Below are 20,393 nucleotides of genomic sequence, written 5' to 3'. Positions count from 1 at the left end.
TTGTGCTGTCCCACCTGCCCTCAGGGCTGAGGAACTGAGCCTCACTTGGTTTATTTATCAATATGTTTGGCATTTATTTCTCCTTTGATCCCTGTTGAGTGCTAAAGCTGGGAAGTGACCCAAGTGGTGACTGTGTTGGAGGAGGGCAGTGGGGAGATGATGGGAATGAACATCTCACCTTGCTCTTTGTTGACAGCTTGGAGAGGAGAGCACAAATGCTGCTGAAGAGACCACGGAGCTTCCAGGGAGCCTGGAGAAAATTGAAGAGCTGCTTAGAGGGGTGGACAGCTGGGCAGCAGAGATGGGACATCTCCTTAGCAAGATCAGTCACGAGGAGCCTGTGGAACCTGAGCTGGAGGAACATTTGCAGGTGAAAATGCTGCTTAAAATACTTGCTCCTCAGATTCTCATCTTGCAGCACAGATTTGTGGCTGGGGTAAAATGAGGCATCATCAGTGAAGCAGGACTTAATGTGGATTTTGTGCTGTAATACTTGTAAAAAGTCAAGACAGTGCTTGTGCCTTGTTGTTATTTCCCAGGATCACTCCCAGATGAGCTGTGAGTGAATCTTCCACCCTCAGTGTGCCCAGCTGACCAGCAGGTGCCAATGAAATGCTGTTGGTGCCACTGATCAGCAGCTTGTTCTTGAGTGATATTAATTACACCTGTCCAGCAGAGCACTTGGAGCAGACCAGAGCTCTGCAGGTTGCCAATTTGAGTAGTTCCCCTGGTCACACAGGGCTGTTATCATCTACTCTCCAATGCAGGGAGGAGGTTTGGGACACCTTGGCTGTATTCAAGGCTTACCCTCAAAAATTTGAATGCTTGAAGTATTTTCAGCAGCATGTCGGGTTATTTGAGAATCTCATCTTATAGCTAGTTGTTAGAAATATCCTCAAGGAGCACAAATTAACTTCTAACAATAAATTCCACTAGTCAGTATTGTTTCCCTGGGATTACCCCCAGCTCCCAGCAGATGGCAGATGAAAATCTGTGTATATAACTCAGCAGCTTCAATACAAAGTCTGATTTATTTTCTTCACCTGCCAGTGAAGGTGAGATAGAATAAAGATGCCAAGCTTTGCAGTGAAGAAGTTGAAGCACTGTCTTATGTTGTCTTTACTACTTCTGCAACAGGGCCTCTATAAACTGATGGAGTGAAGGTGACCACCAACTCCTTTGTGTAACTGCTGTAAATAAGCAGAAATACTCTGTATTTCACTTAATCTATATATGGTAATTGTGCACCAGAATCAGTGTTCGTTTTCTCATGATTTGTGCCTTCTTGCAGAGAGCTTAGCTGTTGCATACAGGTAATGCCTTAGCAAAGAAAAGCCTTGTAAAACTGTAGTTTAAGCCCTACTACTCTAGCTAAGCTAGCAACTAGCTTGTAAGTTCCCGTGTGAAAAAATAATGAAAATGACAATCAGTTAACACAACAATCTATTCTGGTAAGAGAACTGTTCACACCTACAAAAACAAAGAGTCTGTCCCATGAGAATCCATGAAGAAAATATGTAAACTAGCCAGAAATAGAGAAGTTTAATAAACATGCACCCTAGCCATTTACCAACCAATAAACTGAGTATCAGTGTATTGTTAACCAATTAGATTGATCACAGTGCCTTCTGATATTCCCATGAAAATATGAACTATGCAATAAAAATTCAGCTTTTCTGCAGGAAGAATCAAAAGTCCTGACACTTTTTACTGCAACATTTACCTGACAGATTGGGAAGTGTGAGAGACGAAAAGGATCTGTTTATCTTTTTGTAATCACAGGAATATATGTATAAAATAAGCCTCATTTTGCAGTGTGACTCTAGTTTGTAAAAAAAAAAAGTGAAATAACAAAGGACATCCTGAAATGCAGCCTCCAAACATGTGGCTGGCATTGTACCTCCATGTCTGGGGGCAGGAGAGACCAGGTCACTTGTTACCTGCAGTACAATAGGTCAAGATCCAGAATAAAGCTCTGATTATGATTAGGAGAATGCTAATTGACAACTCCAGACAGGAGAAATGTGTTGAATATTCATAGGGAGAAACAGCTCTAATAAGGACTTTTCATGATAAATATTCAAATATGGCACACTACTCCTGCATGCAGGGCACCCAGCTGCTTTCCTGCCTTGCAGTGCTGAATACTACAAGGAAATCTGAGCCTTGCTGTGTGCTCACTTTGGATGACTTCATGATCAGATGCTGCATATCCAAATGTGTGGTTTCATTTGGGAAGCTGCTTGGATGAGAGAGCATGTTTTGAAAACACATCTGATTGGCTCTGTGGCAAAGACACAGGAGGTGTTGCACTGACAGAAAGAAATTGCTTCAGCAAACAGAATCCCCTGTGGATGGCAGCAAATTTCTTTCTCTCCACACAAACATTTTGCAGTGCAGTACACTGACCATCACTGGAATGTGAGGCTTTCCTTTACCAAGTATCAATCATCCATGATCAAAGCTGGCTTTTTCACTCTGTTTGTTTAAACAAAAAGACAAATAAACACTTGTAAAGATTTCTAATGCTTTTTGTTCAAACCAGAGTTTGGCTGCAAGAGGATCCTCGTGCCAAGACCAAGTTGTGGCAGCAGAAGAGATACTGCAATCCCTGAGGCAGAATGTTTCGAGTCAGGTCTTGCAGCAGCATTCTCACACCACTGGGCTGGAGGCACGAATTAAAGAAGCCAGAGGCAAAGTAGAGGTACTTGTTTATACACACACAGATATCTCTGATTTTACCATTGCAGAGTATGGAAAACTCTTTGTCAGTCATGTGAAATAGAAGAGATTCTGTACTCAGTCTCCCAGACTCTTGTCAGGGCAAAATCTAGAACATTTCCAGGATCAGTATCTCAACTTGAAAAACTTGAGTAATGTTATGAAGCAATAACTCTGTCTAATTACTGACACTCAGGTGTGTTCTGAAAAGTCTCTTTCTTCCAAGGCTGTCATGGGTGACCTGAACAAGATCTTGTCCAAATCTGAGAAGAAACCCTCAGAGAAGGAGGCTTTGCTCAATTTTGAAGAATCACAGAAAGAACTTGAGGCCTCCATTTCAAAGGCTGTGCAACTTGTCAGTCAAAAATTAAGTCCTGAAGAATGTATTTCAAGATATGAGGTGGGTCTGTGTTCTGAACCAGCTGAATCTGAGTAGTTCTGAGGGCTATGTGGTCTCTAAAAGTCCAAAGTAAGAAAAGTACTGACTTTTTTTTTTTTTGGTAGCGATTAATGCTTTGCTCAGTTTTCTGATTTAGCACTTTATTAACTTGGCAGACAACTTGAATGAAGAAACATAAATCTGTTTGGCAGTTTATTCAGTACCCTGTCCAAAATTACTCCATCAGAACTCATAATTTTCAGAACTACAGCCCTTTTTTTTTTTTTTTTTTTACCTGATCAATAATTAAGCTTCCCATCAAGAATGACATGCCTGAATTCTTGGGCAGGTTATTATAAATACTAAATCTCCTCTCTTCCCCAGAGGGTAGTTGGTAAATCAAATATCCTGTCTCAAAATGTGGATCTCTTAAAGGGATGTTGGACATGGAAGTGCCCAAAATCTGTTGCCTGGTCTGGCAGAGAGGGCTGGGTGATCATGTGGCAGGAGGGGCAGAGAGCTCATTCCAGGCCATCCTGGAGGATCCCTTTCACCTTGTCTCTGCCCACACCCATGCTACATGGCCTCAGGTATTCCCTAAGGAAGAGGCAGAGATCAGCAACCTTCATCTTTTGTCTTTGGTACCAAATTTTCCCCTGAAAGCACCTGAAGAAAGCACAAGAACAGCACCTGCTTTTCTCCATAAAGCATCCACTGATTCTGCAAGCTTTTGCAGATAAACAGGGATGGAGAATGCCCTTGTACTCACCCACAGCAGAACTACACACCCCATATGTGTGATGTATACATTGTCATTTTCTTGGTTAAATAAGTTATGTTCACTTCTGTTTGGTTTTCATTATGATGTCTGGGTTTTGTTTTGGTTTTTGTTTATTTTTTTTAGGAAGCTTTTAATGCTCTGGACAATAAAGTTCTTGACAAATTTTTGAAAGCAGCTGAACTGCTGAAAAATATTTCATCTGACCATGAGAAGCTGTTGGTGGAAGATGATGTTCGTAGGAGATGGGAGGTGAGATAATGCAGGAATGAGAATCCACTGTCTGGTCTCATTAGGCCTGGCATCTTTGAAAGTCAATTTTTTCTTGTCACAGTGTGTTCTGGTGTTTTTATTTGCTGTGTAACATTGTCTCACCATCTCATGGGAACAATGCTTTGTATTTTGCAGGCAGTTCGTCAAGAAATTCTATCCTATGTCCAGCTCATCATAGAAAGGGAAAAAAAGAAATTTAATGCAACTTTAAAAAAAATCAATAAGCAGTTAGGCAAAGAGAAGAAACTCCTAAGTATGGATAAAACCAAAGGGCTCATGAAGGAGCATGAGGTACCTGACACATTCCTTTTCTGTCTCTATTTGTGGATGCTTTGCTGTCCTTCTTCCTCTTTTTTTGGGTTCGTTATCTGTGGAGCAGGGCCCTTGTGCTCTGTGTTATGTAAACACAGAGCAAAGAGGCCACCAAAATTATTTCTTTACCTTTTTTGACTGCAGATATTAGTGTTCTTGCAAACTTTTAGAATTAACTCCTTGTTGAGTAGGTGGTATCCTTTTTCCATTTTTTCCCCCACATTTTTAGTGTGTCTTGAATTCACTTTAGGAAGTATAATAATTGACAAGGAATATTAAAAAAATATTCTACTTTTTATGTAGTCTGTAGGACACTTCTATCTGATGTTGGGGTGAAGAAGACTTGGGGCCAAAATTAAAAATTGTAGAATATAATGAATTTCTAAATCAAGCGAGAGTCAGGGTAGTCGTGTGAATATAGTTGGGAACATGTTGCCAGAAATCTTAATTTACTCTCTGGCTCTATTTTAGAAAGAACCAAGAAAAGATAAGTGTGTGTTGGTTTGACAACTTAGACTTTTAAGAGCACTCAACCAAGATAATGGAAGTATAAAAAAATATATGAGAATAATTTCTTATCCTGGTGTTTTAGCATGGGCTTATTATATTGTTTTTTCTTTGTTTAGGCCTTTTTTTCACACGAAGGTAGCATGAAGGAACTTAACAAGTCTTTGGAAGACCTTAAAACTTTGGCAAGACTCTCAGAAGAAGCTGTCCCAGGGATGCAGACACTCACTGCAGACTGTGAGAAAAGGCTAGAAAAGGTTCAGCAAATGGTGGCAGACACTCACACAGCACTGCTGGCTCGTGTTGGAAAAGGACAGCCCCCTCAGAAAGGGTGGGTCGCTGAGCCATGGGGTGTTGTAGCTTTATAGAAATCATTTTTACGCATAAATTTTGGGATACTCTAATGTGTTTTGGTAGTACATTATTGTGGCCAGCTGTGCATTCAAACACTTAAAGTATTAAGTTTCATAAACTGGCAAGTACAATGATTGATTATCCTTCAACACAGCTGCACTGTTTTAAACCTTGAGCTAGGATATTTTTTTTCCCTTTGTATTTAATATTTTGTTCTTGTAGGAACTCCATTTTGGCTTCTGAGAATGGAGAAGAGTCTGGTTCTTCTCAAGAAATTGACAGCCTTATGGTAGAGGAGGTAAGAAGTCCAGACTTACTGATGGAAAACAGTGCTCTGTCAAAGGGAGGTCATTGCCAGGAGGAAAAGGTGTTTATTTCTCTTACTGTTTTTATTGTGATAAGACCTTGGGCCTCTGGTCAGAAATCCAAACCCCACTGTGGTTGTGAACGTAGACTAAGTAAACAATAAAAATTAACATGCAAGCAGCAGTGCTGGGCACCCTGAGAAGATGTGAGCCTCCAGCCTGGAATTATATTTTGCAAAATATAATTTTGCATTTTCAGTCATTTTCAGGTGGAAAGGTTATGTGGGAAGCTGTGTTCCAGTGAAAATCCCCCATAGTGTCCCAGTAACATGAACAATTTTCAGAGGACAGAGAGAGTCCTAGTGAAGAGTTGAAGGCATTTGTCTGTATCTGTGAAAAGAATGAATGAGCTGGCTGCAAATATTCCAAAATTTGTTCTTTGGGCTCGTGATTGAGTTCAAACACATCTTGAATTCATGAATGGCTTCTCTGATGGCTTGATGTGTCATCTCTGGGACACATCAAGCCATCCCTTCCTTCAGGAGCTCACAGATGATTGTTAGGCTTTGCTGTGTATTGCACAGGGTATTGTGGAGGTCACTGTCACCCTTTTTATTTTTACTCAGACCTCAAGACCTACTACAGATGCAGTTTTGGAGCCAGATGTGAAGCACCACAATGGAGAGAGCTGTGCAGATGAGTTTGAGGAAGATGGTGAATTGGCCATACCAGCTTTGTTAGAGAGGTAATTTTTAAAGGAGAAAATGCATTGTTGTTAAAGTATGATGCTGTGCTAGACAAATTAACTCACAAGTTCATTGAATGTACTAAACATAAGGTGCATTTTTGCTATGCAGAACCCTGTTCTTTTTTCTGCTGCAGTTTACTGAATATTGATCTGTAATTTATAGGGAAGCACTACAGTAACTAAATGCTTCGAGCATTAGGATTTTGAAGCAAGAACATTTTTAGCTATGAATGTTTTACTCATTTTCGTGGGCTAGGAAAGTCTGCATCTGCCTTACTAATAACTTCAAATATTGCAAAATAAAGAAATGTGTCAAGTTTTTTAGAGAATTGACACTTTTACTTTTGTAAAACTGAATTTAGAGAATGCAGGCTGGCATTTAGATTTGAAGATTAGCCATATGAGCAATCTGTTTATTATGTTGCTCAATTATGCATTATTCATTCATTTTGGACTTAAATAAAATACGTACTTGCAATAGACTGTGCTTATTTTTTTATGGCACTCTGTTGATCAGGGAGTCCCATACCCTGAGATGTTCTGTTTAATTAAAAGTAATATTCTCTCTGAAAGTGTTTGCATCTCTCCTTAGCTTTAATACACAGAGAAGTAACCTGGAGGAACTTCTACGTCACAGCAGAGATAAAGTAACATCTGACTTTACTGATGAAATAAAAGACACTTCATCCCTTACGTTTAAGCTCTTTGAACTAGAGGCAAGTATTCATCTTTTAAAAATATACCTGGTGCCTAAATTGTTATTTTCTCATGTAAGCACTCACTTCTCTGTTACATATATCATATATTGCCAAGGGAAAAGCAGCATCCTTGCAACCATATGTGTTGGAAGAAGGTAAATCAAGGATTTAGGATTCAACAGAACTGCATTGCTGCCTAGCACTGGAGTTTTGCAGGTGTTGCTGAAAGAAAAGAAGAAATTGGTGGCTCTGGGTTTGTTGTCTGCAGGCTGAAATAGGTGTAATGGGAAAAAAACGGCAAAAGGAGCTTTTTGTTTGCCAGCAGAGATGGCCAGGGCTGCAGGAGTCATCAGAGTTGAACCACCAAATGGTGTTTGTGCAGAATGAAGCTGTTCCAGGACACACAAAACTTGGTTAGGTTTGTGAGATCCTTGAGGCGACAGCAAGAGGCACAGAGTTGATGTTGACAAGTTTATTACTGCAATTTTTTATTTCCTTTCTTGAAAGAACTACAAAGCCTCATCAAGAATCTCAGAACTTGGTTCAGTTCTTCATTTGTTTTTCTTCTGAACATAGCTAGGTGGAGGTATTTTCATTCTTGTAGTAAGAATGCCTGGCCCGTTATTTTTTGACCCTTTTATAAAATGTAGCCAAGGCATATATCAGACATGGAAATTGTCACTGTAAAATGTTACTGGAAATTTGCATGCAGCTAAAAGCTGGGTCCTGAAGGAGAAAAAAGGCAGTAGATACTCTTTACTTTCAGATGATATTTTCACTGTTTTTGTAGAGACTCTTGTGGCTAGTTTTATGAAATGTCCACTGAGAAATACAGGATCATATTAATGCATTAGAACTGCTTGTCTTCTAGTCAATGATAGACATGGAATTCACGTCTGGTTGGAAAGAATTGGAAAAGATCTCATCTGCCTTAGAAAATCTTGTGTCTGAAGTGCAGCAGGCTGCTCTCTCTGAGGCAAGGAACAAGCTACAAAGCGAGTGGAAAGAACTTCAGGATGTGATAAGTATCAGGTATAAAACACTTTATGGTATTAGATAAGGAATTGTAACTAATTGTGTATGTTGTGAAGTGAATAATGTCTGTTGGAGAAAATAGCTGCACATTTTTAACCTTTTCTTCATTGCAAAAATTAGGCTGTTCTTAATTTTTCTTTATTTATATACACATGGAAGATAGTGTGAGTCTCCCCAAGAAGATCAGAGACAGATCTTTGGGACATAACTGTGCAATATTCCCATTTATTGCTGTTATTTCCTTTCATCTTTTGGTTAAATTCACAATGATTCACATTGCTTTTCTCATTAATCAGAGAAAAACTCATCTAACCTTGGGAGGGGGAGGATTAGATCTGTTAGACAGTTACATTATTTTTGTGCCTTTTTGTGCTTAAAAATATTGAGTGCCTTTTCTTGCTTGCTTTCCCAGTTCATGTTTTGTTACCTTTCTTGCAGAGCAAGTTCTTTAAGGGCTGCTGTGGAAATTATTTCGGCAACAGAAAGTCAATCCATCTCTGTCTGTCAATTAGTAGATGAATGGCTGAAGAAAAAGTACATCCACCAGTTTAGTCTGATGGACTGGAACCCTCCTGAGAGTGAACTGAAGGTAAGGGAAGATGCAGAGACCACACCCTAGCAAGGATAGGTATTAATATCTAGGAAGCAGAGAACTTCTTGGGATTTTCACTCAGGAGGTTAGGGCTGCTGACAAGACTTCCCAAACCTTCTAAAATCTGTAATGGCATTTTAGTCCCTGTGTTTAAAACATTGTTGGTCCTGTAGAACAAGCCAGGGACCCTCAGTAGGTTCTGCTGTGAAAGCCATTGTTGTGAACATTTCATTGTAGGATAGGATCTTTTGTTTGATGCAGATTTGTGGTGTTCCCACTTGGCCTTATACAATTTTGTAGAGTCATGCACATAATGAACTATGTTAATTTATGGGCTCAGCCAAGCTACCTTGTGTCACATCTGCTGTAGTACCTGAGCACAGCTCAGGATGGCTTTGGAAGCTCAGTGTGGCTGCAGTAATTTTTCACCTACTATCAATATCTGATGTCCAGGCCCTGGTCCACTGGGCAGGGTGAATTCTGTTTTATTCTTGGCTTGCCCTCTGGGCTGAGCACACTGACAGCGACACAGAACTGGAAGTTTGCATTTGTCTGCCCTTGGCTCTCCAGTGAAGTAGGGTTTAGGTCTCTCAGGCTGTGGGGCAGACAGCATGTGTGCTCTGTCTGACCAGTTTTGGCTGCAAGGGCCCAGGATTTTTGCCCAGCTTTCTGCACATCTGGGCTTTCACAGCCCTGAGCTGCTGCCCTTTGAGGGCTGCAGCCAGAGAGCCTGCAGGCTGCACCAGGAGATTTTTAAATGCATGGAAGTCTGCTTCAAAAGTATAGCACAAGGAACTGAAAGATGGCAGAGTAATAACTATCTCTGTGGCTGCTCTGGCTGATGTCCTGCTGTGAGAGCCTGCTGCTTTCAGTCCCAGGACTATCATCATCTTTCTCTCCTTCTTGTCTGATTCCAGAAAGGAGTCTTGAGCTTTCTGTAGTGCTGATCAAATTTCCTGTGTGTGGAATACCATTTTGTTTGATTATTTTGTTCTTTTTCCTTCCCTCCACTGACATCCAGAGTAGGTTTTCTATCTTACCCATCCTGTTTAGCATACTTTTTTACTGCTATTACAATTTGTTTTTCAGTCACAGGTTCAGCTTGAATGCAGGATATGTGGTTTTTTTTCACTAGCTAACATTTTTGGTCATTCTCTAAATTTCAGATGCTGCAGAGATGCATATTAGAACAGATTGAAGAGTGCAAACAATTGGAACACTTGGACAGTTCAGCAGGGGATGAAGTTAATCCATTAGACCTGCAAGCTGCAAGAAAAGTTATAATTAACTGTCAAAAGCAGCTTGAAGAAATGCGCCATAAAATGCAGATCCGTGAGGCTGTCCTTAAAGATCTGGAAACTTTTATGGCCTCCCTGAAGAAGATCCAACCTTCCATCACATCTCTCCCAGATCAACCTGAAATGCAGGGAAAAGCTTTGAGGGAGGCTGCACAGGAAGTTTCTCATCTGGCAGAAGAGGCCAAAAGTCTGGATGAGCGCCTGAAGAGTGTTAATATCCGTCTTGAAGATGCTGATCATGGGAGAAAAACTTGGTGTGAAAAACTTGTTCAGGCTTTATCTAAAAAGCTAAATGCCATTTATGATCCCTCAAGAGAGCAGGTGCCTACAGAAGAAAAAGACTTGTACAAGACTTTTTCCAGAAAAAACAGTGAACTCCTTAAAACCATTCAGGATCTACGGGACAGAATCAGCAAAATAGGCTTGAAGGATCCAACAATTCCAGCTATTCAGAAAAGGTGAATTATTTTTTAAAGCTCTTCTAATTTAATAATTTCAGTGGAGTCAGCCTGGGTCCCCTCTGCAGGAGAGCACTGAAAATTTAAGTATCTGTAGAACATTGACAGTAGCTGTGAGTTTGTTTTATTTGCTCCATCACTGCCTAAAAAAGGATGCCTTCTCCATTTTTTTTTCTTTAAAACTTGTGTATATGTGTGTGTATATATATATATATATATATATATATATATATACACACATGTATATATATGTATGTATGTGTGTGTTTGAAGCAGCATTGAGGAAGAAAAAATAGGAGATGGGTTATTGTGATCTTAGTTTTCAGTAAGAAAACTCTCAGATGGGGAGATGGGTCCCCTTGCTGGGCACTGATGCACCTGATCTGAAACCCTACAGTGTAAGATGGACAGACTGCACTTGCCTTTTAATACAAATTAATTTCACTGTGTTCATACAGACCCAGCTGCCCTTCAGAATTTAGATTATTTTCTCACAGTGTTGAGGTCAGCATAACTCATCTGAGGGCCTGTGTCAGATTACATGAATTGAAGACCAAATTAGACTTTTTATGGGATCATTTAATACAGTATGTGGAGCTCAGGATGAATTTCTAGGAATTTAATAATTACATTGTGAACCAAATCAAAGGCTTATTTTAATATAAGGCTGTATTTCATTTTTTTTTCTAATAAAGGATAAAATCATTAACAGAATTGGAAAAGGAATTGGATCGTGCTGCTGCTGAAATGAAATCTCTGCAAGAAATTGCTAATAAGCTCCCACAGATCAATGAGGAGAAAGCAGAGGAAGCAAATGAGCAGTGCAGAATTACAGAGAGGTTATGGGAGGATACAAAGCTCTTGCTTGCTGAATGGTAAGGAGGAAAATTGCATTTTAAAGTAATATTGTTCTAGTAAGAAGTTTGCTTGTGAAATCAAACAGAAAAAAAACCCCTAGACTATACCTTAAAGGTAGAGTGGAGACATAAACTATCATTAAGCCAAGAATTGCGCATGGAAGTTTGCAGCCAAAGCTAATCAATTTTGCATATTTTAAAAGCATCACAGTCCCATCATTTAGCAGGTATGCAGTGATCTGCTGGACTTAATTGGCATCCAGGAGAAAACCTGCCTGCTGCAGGGAATGCTGTGTCTTCTGTATTTGCTGTGAATTTCCTGCCAGCACACCAAAAAGGAAAGGACAAACTGAAACAAATGGAAAAGGACAGCTGGGAAAACAGTCTCTTATGCAGCAAAATAAAGGGAGCTTGGGTTGATAATTCTGAGAGAGGGGACTGGGAGGGGCTGTGGTTGGTTGCCCAGGGTATCTGTGCTTCAAATATGGTTTTTGAAGATGCCCAGAGGTTTTGCAAGTACTGGCACAGTTCTGGTTAATTCTCATGCCTTGCACAGGAGTTAGTAACCTGTTTTCATGTCCCACTGAAGGATGGGCTGGAATCCACCATCCAAGCTGCTGTGAGCTCTGCTGCATGAGATATTTCAGTTTACTGTGGCTGAGCTCACCTCTCAGGTGGAGAGGATCATATGAACACAGCTGCTCATCACAGCTAAATGTGGATCAGAGGCATTTGATGGTGAAGGGCATTTCTGATTCCAGAAGCTGTCTGGATACCACACAGGTATCGCACACACATTTTTGCAGGATTTATGACTGGAACAGTTCATCTCTCCTTTTCTCTCATCCCAGCCTGGTTGTCAAACTTCCCACGTGTGTGAATATAGGAGAAGGGAGCAGACAGGAGGTTGAGGCTGCAGGTTTGTGCTTAGGCCATAAATAATGCATCTCTTTTTAACAGCCAGGAGCAGTGTGCAAGGGTTCTGGAGCTCCTGAAGCAGTATCAAAGCTGCAAAACGAGTCTGACCAGCATCATCCAGAAACAGGAGATTGTGCTTTCCCAGCAAACTTCTTACATGGGGAAGGAGAATTTGAACAGATTAATAGCAAAGGTGAGTAACAGGAACTTACTGGAAAGGAAAGAAAAGCCTTTCCTGGGAGCATTCAGATGCAGGGTTGTCCTTGTACCCTCAGCCTTCAGGCAGATGTTAAGGCCTTGCTTTCGCTTTGGCTTCCAAAATACTTTTAGGGACTCCATATTTTTTGTTTAAAGTAGGTTTAAGGCTGTTTTTTCGTAGTGAATCAAAGTCTTGATAATGGAGAAGGATTACAAAAACTAAACCAAACCCCATGGAAGAACTAGGATCTAGTATGAAGATGAGATTAAGTCCTGTCCTTTTGCTCCAAGCTGTCTATGACAGCAGTTAAACATTTGCAGTAGCTTTTACATTACTGATGAGCTACTCATGCTGAATGAGCAGGTACTTCTGGACACCTCTTCATTTAGTTTAAAGCTTTCCACCTTTTCTGTCAGAAATGTGACAGCCAGCTGCTTGGCTATGTGAATACAGCTACTGGAGTAGTTGTCCATGGTTAACAGATTAGTGAGCAGCAGCATGGCCATCATGACCATTTTGTTGCACAGGTTTCACATGTCCTGTATGATGTAATTGGTTGTTCAGATCCTATTTTAGGCTTTCTGATGAGGCATCACCCGTAGCATCCAGGAGAGTTTGCTCACAGACAGTCCCTGGGCTGGTTAGATTGAAGAAGGAATGTGAGTGGTGTTTCCTGAGGCAATGGGATGGTGTCTGCTTGTGCCAGCCCCCTTTAGCTGAGGCAGGGTCACTTCTTGGTCCCACCAGTGAAACTTGGGGCACTTTGTATCACCTGGGCTCCTGCTGCAAGGGGGGCATTGCTGCATATCCCAGCCCCTGCTTTATGGAGATCCCTCTGTGGGAACAACCCTCCCTCCTCACCCTGAGCTCTGCAATTCCCACTCCCAGAGCTCTGGTCTGAAATTGCTGTGGCACAGTCCAGGCATGTCCTTGAGTGCTCATGATTTGTTATATAGAATATACAAAATAATAGCAGGGAAAGTTCTCTGCTTTGTTCTGGTGTGTGAGAGCAGCTCTGCCATCCTTCCCCTGAGCTCAGTGCCCGGTGGGGTTGGGATGGGAAGAAGTAATTTCCCAGGACGTCTGTGGGAAATAAGGAGAGAGCTGTTCACATCCAAGTGCCTGGCACTAGAGGTCAGTGTTTCTTTTCCAGGAAGCTTCCATGTTGTTTGTAAACACTGACATTCCAATGAAACACAAAGAAGCAGCTTGGTGTTTAAATAGAAAGTAGGAGAAAGAGATGTTTCACTTTCTGGCTGTGACATATTTTGACAGTGTCTGTGTTTAAATCGGATTTAAGCTTTTTTCTGTAAATAGTTCAAAACCTGGGGTTCAGAATGCAGTTGTGATAGTATCTCAGATTATTATCACACTCTGCATTGTTTATCTCTGTAATCAAGGTTCTGTGTGTGGATGTACAGTCCCCTTGGATCTGGCACTTAGGACTTTAAAAGCAAACCGTGGTTTTGGCTCTCTTAGAAATAAATTATCTCTATTCCCACTCAGCTGTTCTGCAGCCAACAACAGAATGATATGGATTTCTAACAGGGAAATATTCCTGTCAGCATGGCAGGGATAGAACAACACAGAATGCATTCCTAGTCTCATCATATTGTATAAAATAGATTATTTTATGTAATGCTGTTGTTTCTCTAAGCAAAAAAAAAAAAAAAAACCCAGCAAATCAGTTTAAAAATATTTTGCTGAATAAACAATCATAAGCAAATATACTCACAAATATCCATGTGTTTTTTTTTCACAGATTGAAGAGGCAAAAGAGGAATTTAATGATCACTCTGAAGATGTAGACAAAATAAATCAGATCTGCAAAAACCTGCAATTCCAGCTGAATAAAATGAGAAGCTTTGAGGAGCCTCCGTTCGAGAATGAGGCTAACATTATTGTGGACAGATGGCTGGATGTATGTAAAAAGTAAATTATCAGGGTGGTCTTATCTGTTATGCATTATAGTAATTGATTCTGATGTGGGTGTAATATTTCAAATAAATTAAGTGCAATATGGCAGGGATTCTTAAGAGATAAATCCAAGTGAAGTGTTTACCAGAGCAAAGCTTGCAGAGTATCTATGGATGTAATGTTTCTGATCTCTCAGGTAATTTATATTGTCTCTACTCCTTGGCAGTAAATAATTCTAGAAAATGCAGAAAAGGCAATATTTGTGTTTTCTGCATGAATTTATAAGCTTCCATAACAACGTCTGGATTTATAATTTGGAGACAAATCTGGAAAATTATGGTGCTGGTGCTTTAGGTGGGAAATGTTTGCCACTGTCGATCTAAGCAGTGCATCAATACTGAGATTAAATGGTATTTACTGGGAGTAGATAAACATTAATGAGCAAGGCTCCTTCCTAAACCTGCCTTAAAACTGGCAAGCTGCTGTTGTGATTGGTATGTTTGGTGACATGTGTGGCAGGGATTTAAGTATCTTCTCCATGACCAGTTCACTGTGAAGACATGAGATTTTTTTTTCTCCCCATTTTCTGCTCTTGTTTTTGTGGGTGGTTTCATCTTGCTCTGATTTTCTTGTGCTGCTTTTGCTTCTGGAATATAACTCAACATTTTTTGAAATCTTTGTGTTTTTTCTGCCTATCAATCTAATGGTAGATCAATGAAAAGACTGAAAATTACTGTGATAATTTGGGGAGAGCTCAGGCTTTGTGGGACAAACTCCTGAACTTATCTGGCACAATTGAAGTTTGGGCAGATGAAGAGCTCAAGAATGCAGAAGACAATTGCCTGACTGAGGAGTACCTTGCTCAGTTGAAGGTAATTTAAATGGCAATTTTTTACCTTTTCTTTATACTATACTATACTATGGATTTTGGGCTATAAACATGATCGTTGCATAGATAAACCAGGAGAGGAAGTTGTAACATTTGCAGTTTTATCTGCATGGGTGGTTGCACTAAGGATGTTGCCTTTATTTGGGGAAATATCTTTGAAAACTAATGCACAGATAGTGTATGTGTGTAGTTAATGGTTTTCAATCAATGCAACACTTCAAATGCTGTACAGAGATGGAGCAAAGAGAAGGCCTGTGATGCTGAAGCCTGGAGTGCAGCAGTGCACAGAGAAGAAAGAAAAGAGTGTGTATAGGCTAATGATCAGTTTTCCAGGTAGAAGTGGCCTGTCAGTGAAGATGCTGGAGCCTCTGGCACAGCTGGGCAAAGCACAGCTCAAGGAGAGGTTTCAGAGGTGGTTTATTTTCCCCCTGTGTTCCTCACTGTAACTTATTGCAGCCTCAGCAGAGAGTGGCTGCACAGCTTCTCCAGGGGCTGCACGTGGGCAGGCAGCAGCAGAGCCTGGGCTGTCTGTGCCCCTTTGGCACAGATTATAATGTTAATTCTTGGTGTCAGGGTGCAGCTGGGTGTAAAAACACATGCACTAGATCTGTGCCACTGAAAGCTTCATGTATGGGGGTGAATATTTTAATTTCTAACTTCAGGGCCAAAATGGACCAGCTGTGCTGCTTCATTGTGGTCATAACCAGTGTCTACTAAGTAAAAATAATTTCCTGCTTGAAAATGAGTGATTCAGACATAAATATATAAATACATTCCACATCCTCTTGTTTGAAAATTTGCAGACAGTTTTTCCTCAGTGTTTACAAGCTACAAATGGCCTGGTTTTTATTATGGTTGTTTGCAGCTTTCCTCCTACTGTTAGCACTGCTCATTTGTTTTAGTTTGCAGAGAAGTGAAAAGCCAAGTTGCTCTTTGTGTATGGATCTTCACCAGGAAACAGTGGCATATCCACTGTGCAGCAATGGATATTTTGTCACATCATTGTTGTCTCTACCATTGTATTGTCAGAATTTTCCTGGAGTAGTTTAGGTCCCTGGAGGCTCCAGTAAAAATGCACTAGCTGGAAAATGCATCTTTAGGGCCATTTTGTTACCTGGAAACTGCTCAAGTCCAGCATGATGTGACTGTGCCCCCAGTGTGACTCTTCTCCTCCTTAGGAAGGGCTGTGCTGGAGGTGGCTACAGTAAGGTTATTCTGCTGCTTCCTTGTGAGAGATAAGTCTCAAAAGAGGAGGGAGAAGAGGGCAAGAGACATAGAAACCACATTCCCCTGAGCAATTATTATAAAGCAGAATAGAAAGAGAGAAAACTGAACCCAATGTGCTTGAATTTTTGTAAAATTATTCCAAGTGCAGATGGCATCAGGTTAATTTATCACTTTATTATTATTCCTTTTATTGATCCTGAAACACCTCTGCATGGATACTAATTCCAGAAAGACCCCCAACTGTTGCAATGTGTATCACATTACACAGGGTTGAAACCCAGGGTCCTTTGTGAGCTCTGGTGCATGTGTTTTCAGGGAGCCTGTCACAAAAGAGCAGAGCAGTGGATTATTGGACTGTATATTTAAGGATAATTTCAGTATATATAAAAATGTGAGAGAAGTTCTGCTTCCCCCTGTAGCCTGTATGCAAATGCAAACTCTTTTAAGGGCTGCATCACATGAATGGGTTTTGATGATTGCTTTTACAGAGACTACAAAAGGAAGGCTTGTCCTCAGGGAGCTTGGAATATCGATTTGGGAATATGAGACAATGTCATTATCCTGTTCAAAAGTTGAAGCTGGCATTTTACCTTCACATCACTGACTTATTCCAAAGTACATTCAAATGAGTGGAGGTCTTTTCATATGCAAAGGATTTACATTTAAAAAGTGCTTACAGCCTGTGTTGTATTTTATCACTTCCATACTAAAGCACGTGCCATCAGGATGCCCGTTCTTGACTTGAAATCTATGGCATCTGAAAATATCCCTTTTAGTAGAAGCAGCAAGACATAAATGCAAAATTAAAATTATTTTCCTGCAAATTTACTTGAAGCAAAATAATTAAGATTCTTAAATATATGCTAAATTTGCATTATCAGCTTCTTTGCCTGAGAAACAGGGTGTTTCTGACTCGAATACAAGATATGCTTAATTGCAAAAATGAAATTTGGGAAATGAACAAATGGTGTCACCTCTATATACCAAAATGCACAATCAGAATATTTTAATATCATTTTCTATTGGAGGGAAGCACAGTTACCAATGTGTTTTTTCCACCTTTAGGCATGCTTACGGGCCCAAGAGCAGAAACTCCAGAAATTCGACAACACGGTGGCTGAGATAGAAGAGCTTCTGAATAGTAATGAACCTCCATTGGAGCTACAGGTACAGAGGAGCTTTTACAGCTGATACACCAGTCCTCCTTACTATAGCCCTGCTGCTAGTACTGCCTTTGCTGCAGTCAGTTACTGGTTTTACTTATATCTGCTCAAGGAGAGTTGTAGGCATTTTGTTGCCAGTGGGCAGTGGTATTTCATTTGTCGCATCTCTCAGCCTGCTAAAGGTTGGTAGAACCAAACCTGTCATTTTAAACACAAAGGTCTTGCTCACTTCTGAGCCTTTTTAGGCCCTTGGCCCTGCCCAAAGAGGCTGATATCAGTAATATCTGGTGTTTAGCTGGTGGTCAACACCAGGGCACAATGGACCTCATCACCCTTTGGGATCCCAGGAACTCAGCTTTACTGACTGTCCATTTTAAACTCTACCTTTGCCTGGACAGTGTAGCTTGGTAATGTGGAGTTTCTCACAGAGTGGTGTTTTCTTTTGGAGTATCACAAGGAAATCTTCATCTTTCTGTGTTAATTTCACACAGCAAAGAATAAATTGTTTTTTAAGACCGTGTTAGTTTGATCCTGTAGCAGTTCTATAATCACCCTCTCACAGTGTCTGTCAGATGCACCTTGAGCTTGACCCTGTTGAGCTATTTCTGTATTTATCCTCAGCAGGCAGTGAACCCTGGGGAGTTTCACTGGGTGAAGTGATCTAAGGAGCTTAGGGAAGGACTCAGCAACCTTGTGCAGTGCGTGCTGTGCTCCTTGAGAGCACCCCGAGTCCCTGGGGTGGGGTTGCCCCGTGGTCCCACCCTGCTGTTGCCTCGTGCAAGTCAAAGATGAGGTCCAGACCTGTTTCTCTTTAGTGAATAGTCCAAAGACAGAGCTCCCAGCCTCTCTGCTGGCCTTTTTTTGGGTTTTTGTGGGGAATTTCCCCCAGTGGAATCACTGCAGCTGAAGCTCAGAGTAGGCACTGGAGAGATTGATAAATAAAATAGAACAGCACCAGTAAAACTACTAATAAAGATGAGCTGAGATCACTCCTCCTCAGAAAAGCAATACTTTAATGTTTTTCAGTTTCTGGAGTGGGAGGGAAACAAGTCAAAACAAAATGTAATTGAAACATCTGGACTTCAGACCGCTTAATTTCTTTTTATGTCTATCATAGATTTTTGTAATGTTCTGAGAAATCAATCCAGTATAATTGATGTATGTTTATTTCCAATTTTAAGGTCATCAGATCATCTGTTGTGCAGAAAATGGAGCTAATAAAAGAGCTCTTGTCAGCCAAGAGGGGAACCAGTGAACTCACTGTGAATACAGCAGAGCTGAAAGGAGACCTTGATCTGGCCAAGACACAGATTGGAATGACTGAATCACTCCTCAAAGCTTTATCTCCTTCAGACACCTTAGAGATCTTTACTAAACTAGAGGTAGCATGCCACAGATTGTGTATATTTTATACATTTGTTCATAATTTCTTTCTTGGTCAAGTGTTCATAAGTGTTCATCCTGTGTAAATTGTAGACTGCTGGAATAACTCAAGTGAAGAGCCTGGCTTGAATATTTCCTTAAGCTGCCAGAAACATGGAAGAAAAGCCTATTTTTCCTGGAATTCTCAGATATATTTAACCCTTGCAGCTGTTGGAAATGGTTAATCCCAGGCACAACAGCAATATTGCCACCCAGGATATGTTCAGGCAGTAGTGCCTGTTTGGATTGTCTGTTCTCCAAAACTGGGTAATACAGAGGATGCCTTTGTGCCACCTGAGCCTGGCTGCAAGGGGAGCTCCCAGCAGACAATTTCAGCCTAATATTTGCTGAAACTTGAGCTTGGAGGCTTAGGCTGGCAAGATTTAAACCTCCTGTGGAGCAGTGAGTGGATTATGCGCATTGTGGGTGTCAGACCTCTAGTGTTTGGGGCAGTGAAATCACAGCCATGGAGGAAAGACAGTTTTTAATTAATTCTCTAGCTCCCTCTAAGCTATCTGTCAGCCCACAGGCTTTTTACAGACAGAATAAGGAATTTAGGGGGTGGAATGATGCCTATGGCATTATATGCTCTGAAACATACAATGGCACTATTCACATCTCTATTCTGTGGGGTTATTTGTGCATACAGGTGTACACACACTGCTCAAGGAGAGTTTAGTGCTTATACCTACCTACTGATGGCCTTGCTAATGCCAATATAATTTAAGAAATTGTTTTGACACACAGGAAGTGCTAAACTCTTTTGCAAAACTCTAGTTTGTACTAAAGCAGCTCTGTACAGTGAACTTCTGTTTGGCCTTCAAAACTTACTTTTTAAAACTTCTTCTGCTTTGTTGTTTGTTTTTTTTTTTAACCTTAGGAGATACACCAGAAAATTCTGCAGCAGGAGCACCTTGTGGCATTACTCCAGGAAGAGACAGATTGTCCTGATGTGGATGAATTAAATAAGCAGCTTAAATGTGTCACTGATTTATTCAATAGCAAGAAACATGTGCTTCAAGATCACTTCATGGGTGTTTTGAATCGTGAGTGAACACATTTTAATTATTTACCTTTACAGGTTTGACCACCACAATGACTTAAAGGTTGTGCAATTAATTGATTAGGTGTCTGAAACTGCTTTGATATCCCAAACTCCTTCAGGGTTCTGAGCAAGATAAAGATTTGCAGAAAAATCGATTTTGATCCCAGAAAGCCACTCAGACTGAATCAAAGTATTTGGTTTCTTATTTTTACATTAAAAAAATTAGATAAAAGAAGTGTAAAACATAATTCAGGAACAAATGTCAGAGTATTTAATTTAAAAATACAGAAATCCAATG

The 20,393-nt window shown here is 40.5% G+C and overlaps 1 protein-coding gene across 1 annotated transcript in view; it reads left to right on the top strand.

The window, feature by feature from the left end:
• Positions 1-20,393, top strand: part of SYNE2 (spectrin repeat containing nuclear envelope protein 2) — a 159,234-nt gene that overhangs the window by 24,590 nt on the left and 114,251 nt on the right. The window contains exons 17-35 of the mRNA XM_058025942.1: positions 197-370; positions 2,546-2,704; positions 2,948-3,121; positions 4,005-4,130; positions 4,287-4,442; positions 5,090-5,301; positions 5,547-5,622; positions 6,256-6,374; positions 6,970-7,093; positions 7,947-8,107; positions 8,549-8,699; positions 9,869-10,458; positions 11,154-11,333; positions 12,276-12,426; positions 14,195-14,353; positions 15,060-15,221; positions 17,531-17,632; positions 18,810-19,010; positions 19,931-20,096. Coding sequence (XP_057881925.1) covers positions 197-370; positions 2,546-2,704; positions 2,948-3,121; positions 4,005-4,130; positions 4,287-4,442; positions 5,090-5,301; positions 5,547-5,622; positions 6,256-6,374; positions 6,970-7,093; positions 7,947-8,107; positions 8,549-8,699; positions 9,869-10,458; positions 11,154-11,333; positions 12,276-12,426; positions 14,195-14,353; positions 15,060-15,221; positions 17,531-17,632; positions 18,810-19,010; positions 19,931-20,096 — 3,343 coding nt within the window. The remainder of the gene's footprint in view (positions 1-196; positions 371-2,545; positions 2,705-2,947; positions 3,122-4,004; positions 4,131-4,286; positions 4,443-5,089; positions 5,302-5,546; positions 5,623-6,255; positions 6,375-6,969; positions 7,094-7,946; positions 8,108-8,548; positions 8,700-9,868; positions 10,459-11,153; positions 11,334-12,275; positions 12,427-14,194; positions 14,354-15,059; positions 15,222-17,530; positions 17,633-18,809; positions 19,011-19,930; positions 20,097-20,393) is intronic.

This window comes from Melospiza georgiana, chromosome 6 (genome assembly GCF_028018845.1).
Source record: "Melospiza georgiana isolate bMelGeo1 chromosome 6, bMelGeo1.pri, whole genome shotgun sequence".
Lineage (NCBI taxonomy): Eukaryota > Metazoa > Chordata > Aves > Passeriformes > Passerellidae > Melospiza > Melospiza georgiana.
Note: the sequence above shows the minus strand (reverse complement) of the source record. Positions and strands in the feature narration are given on the sequence as shown.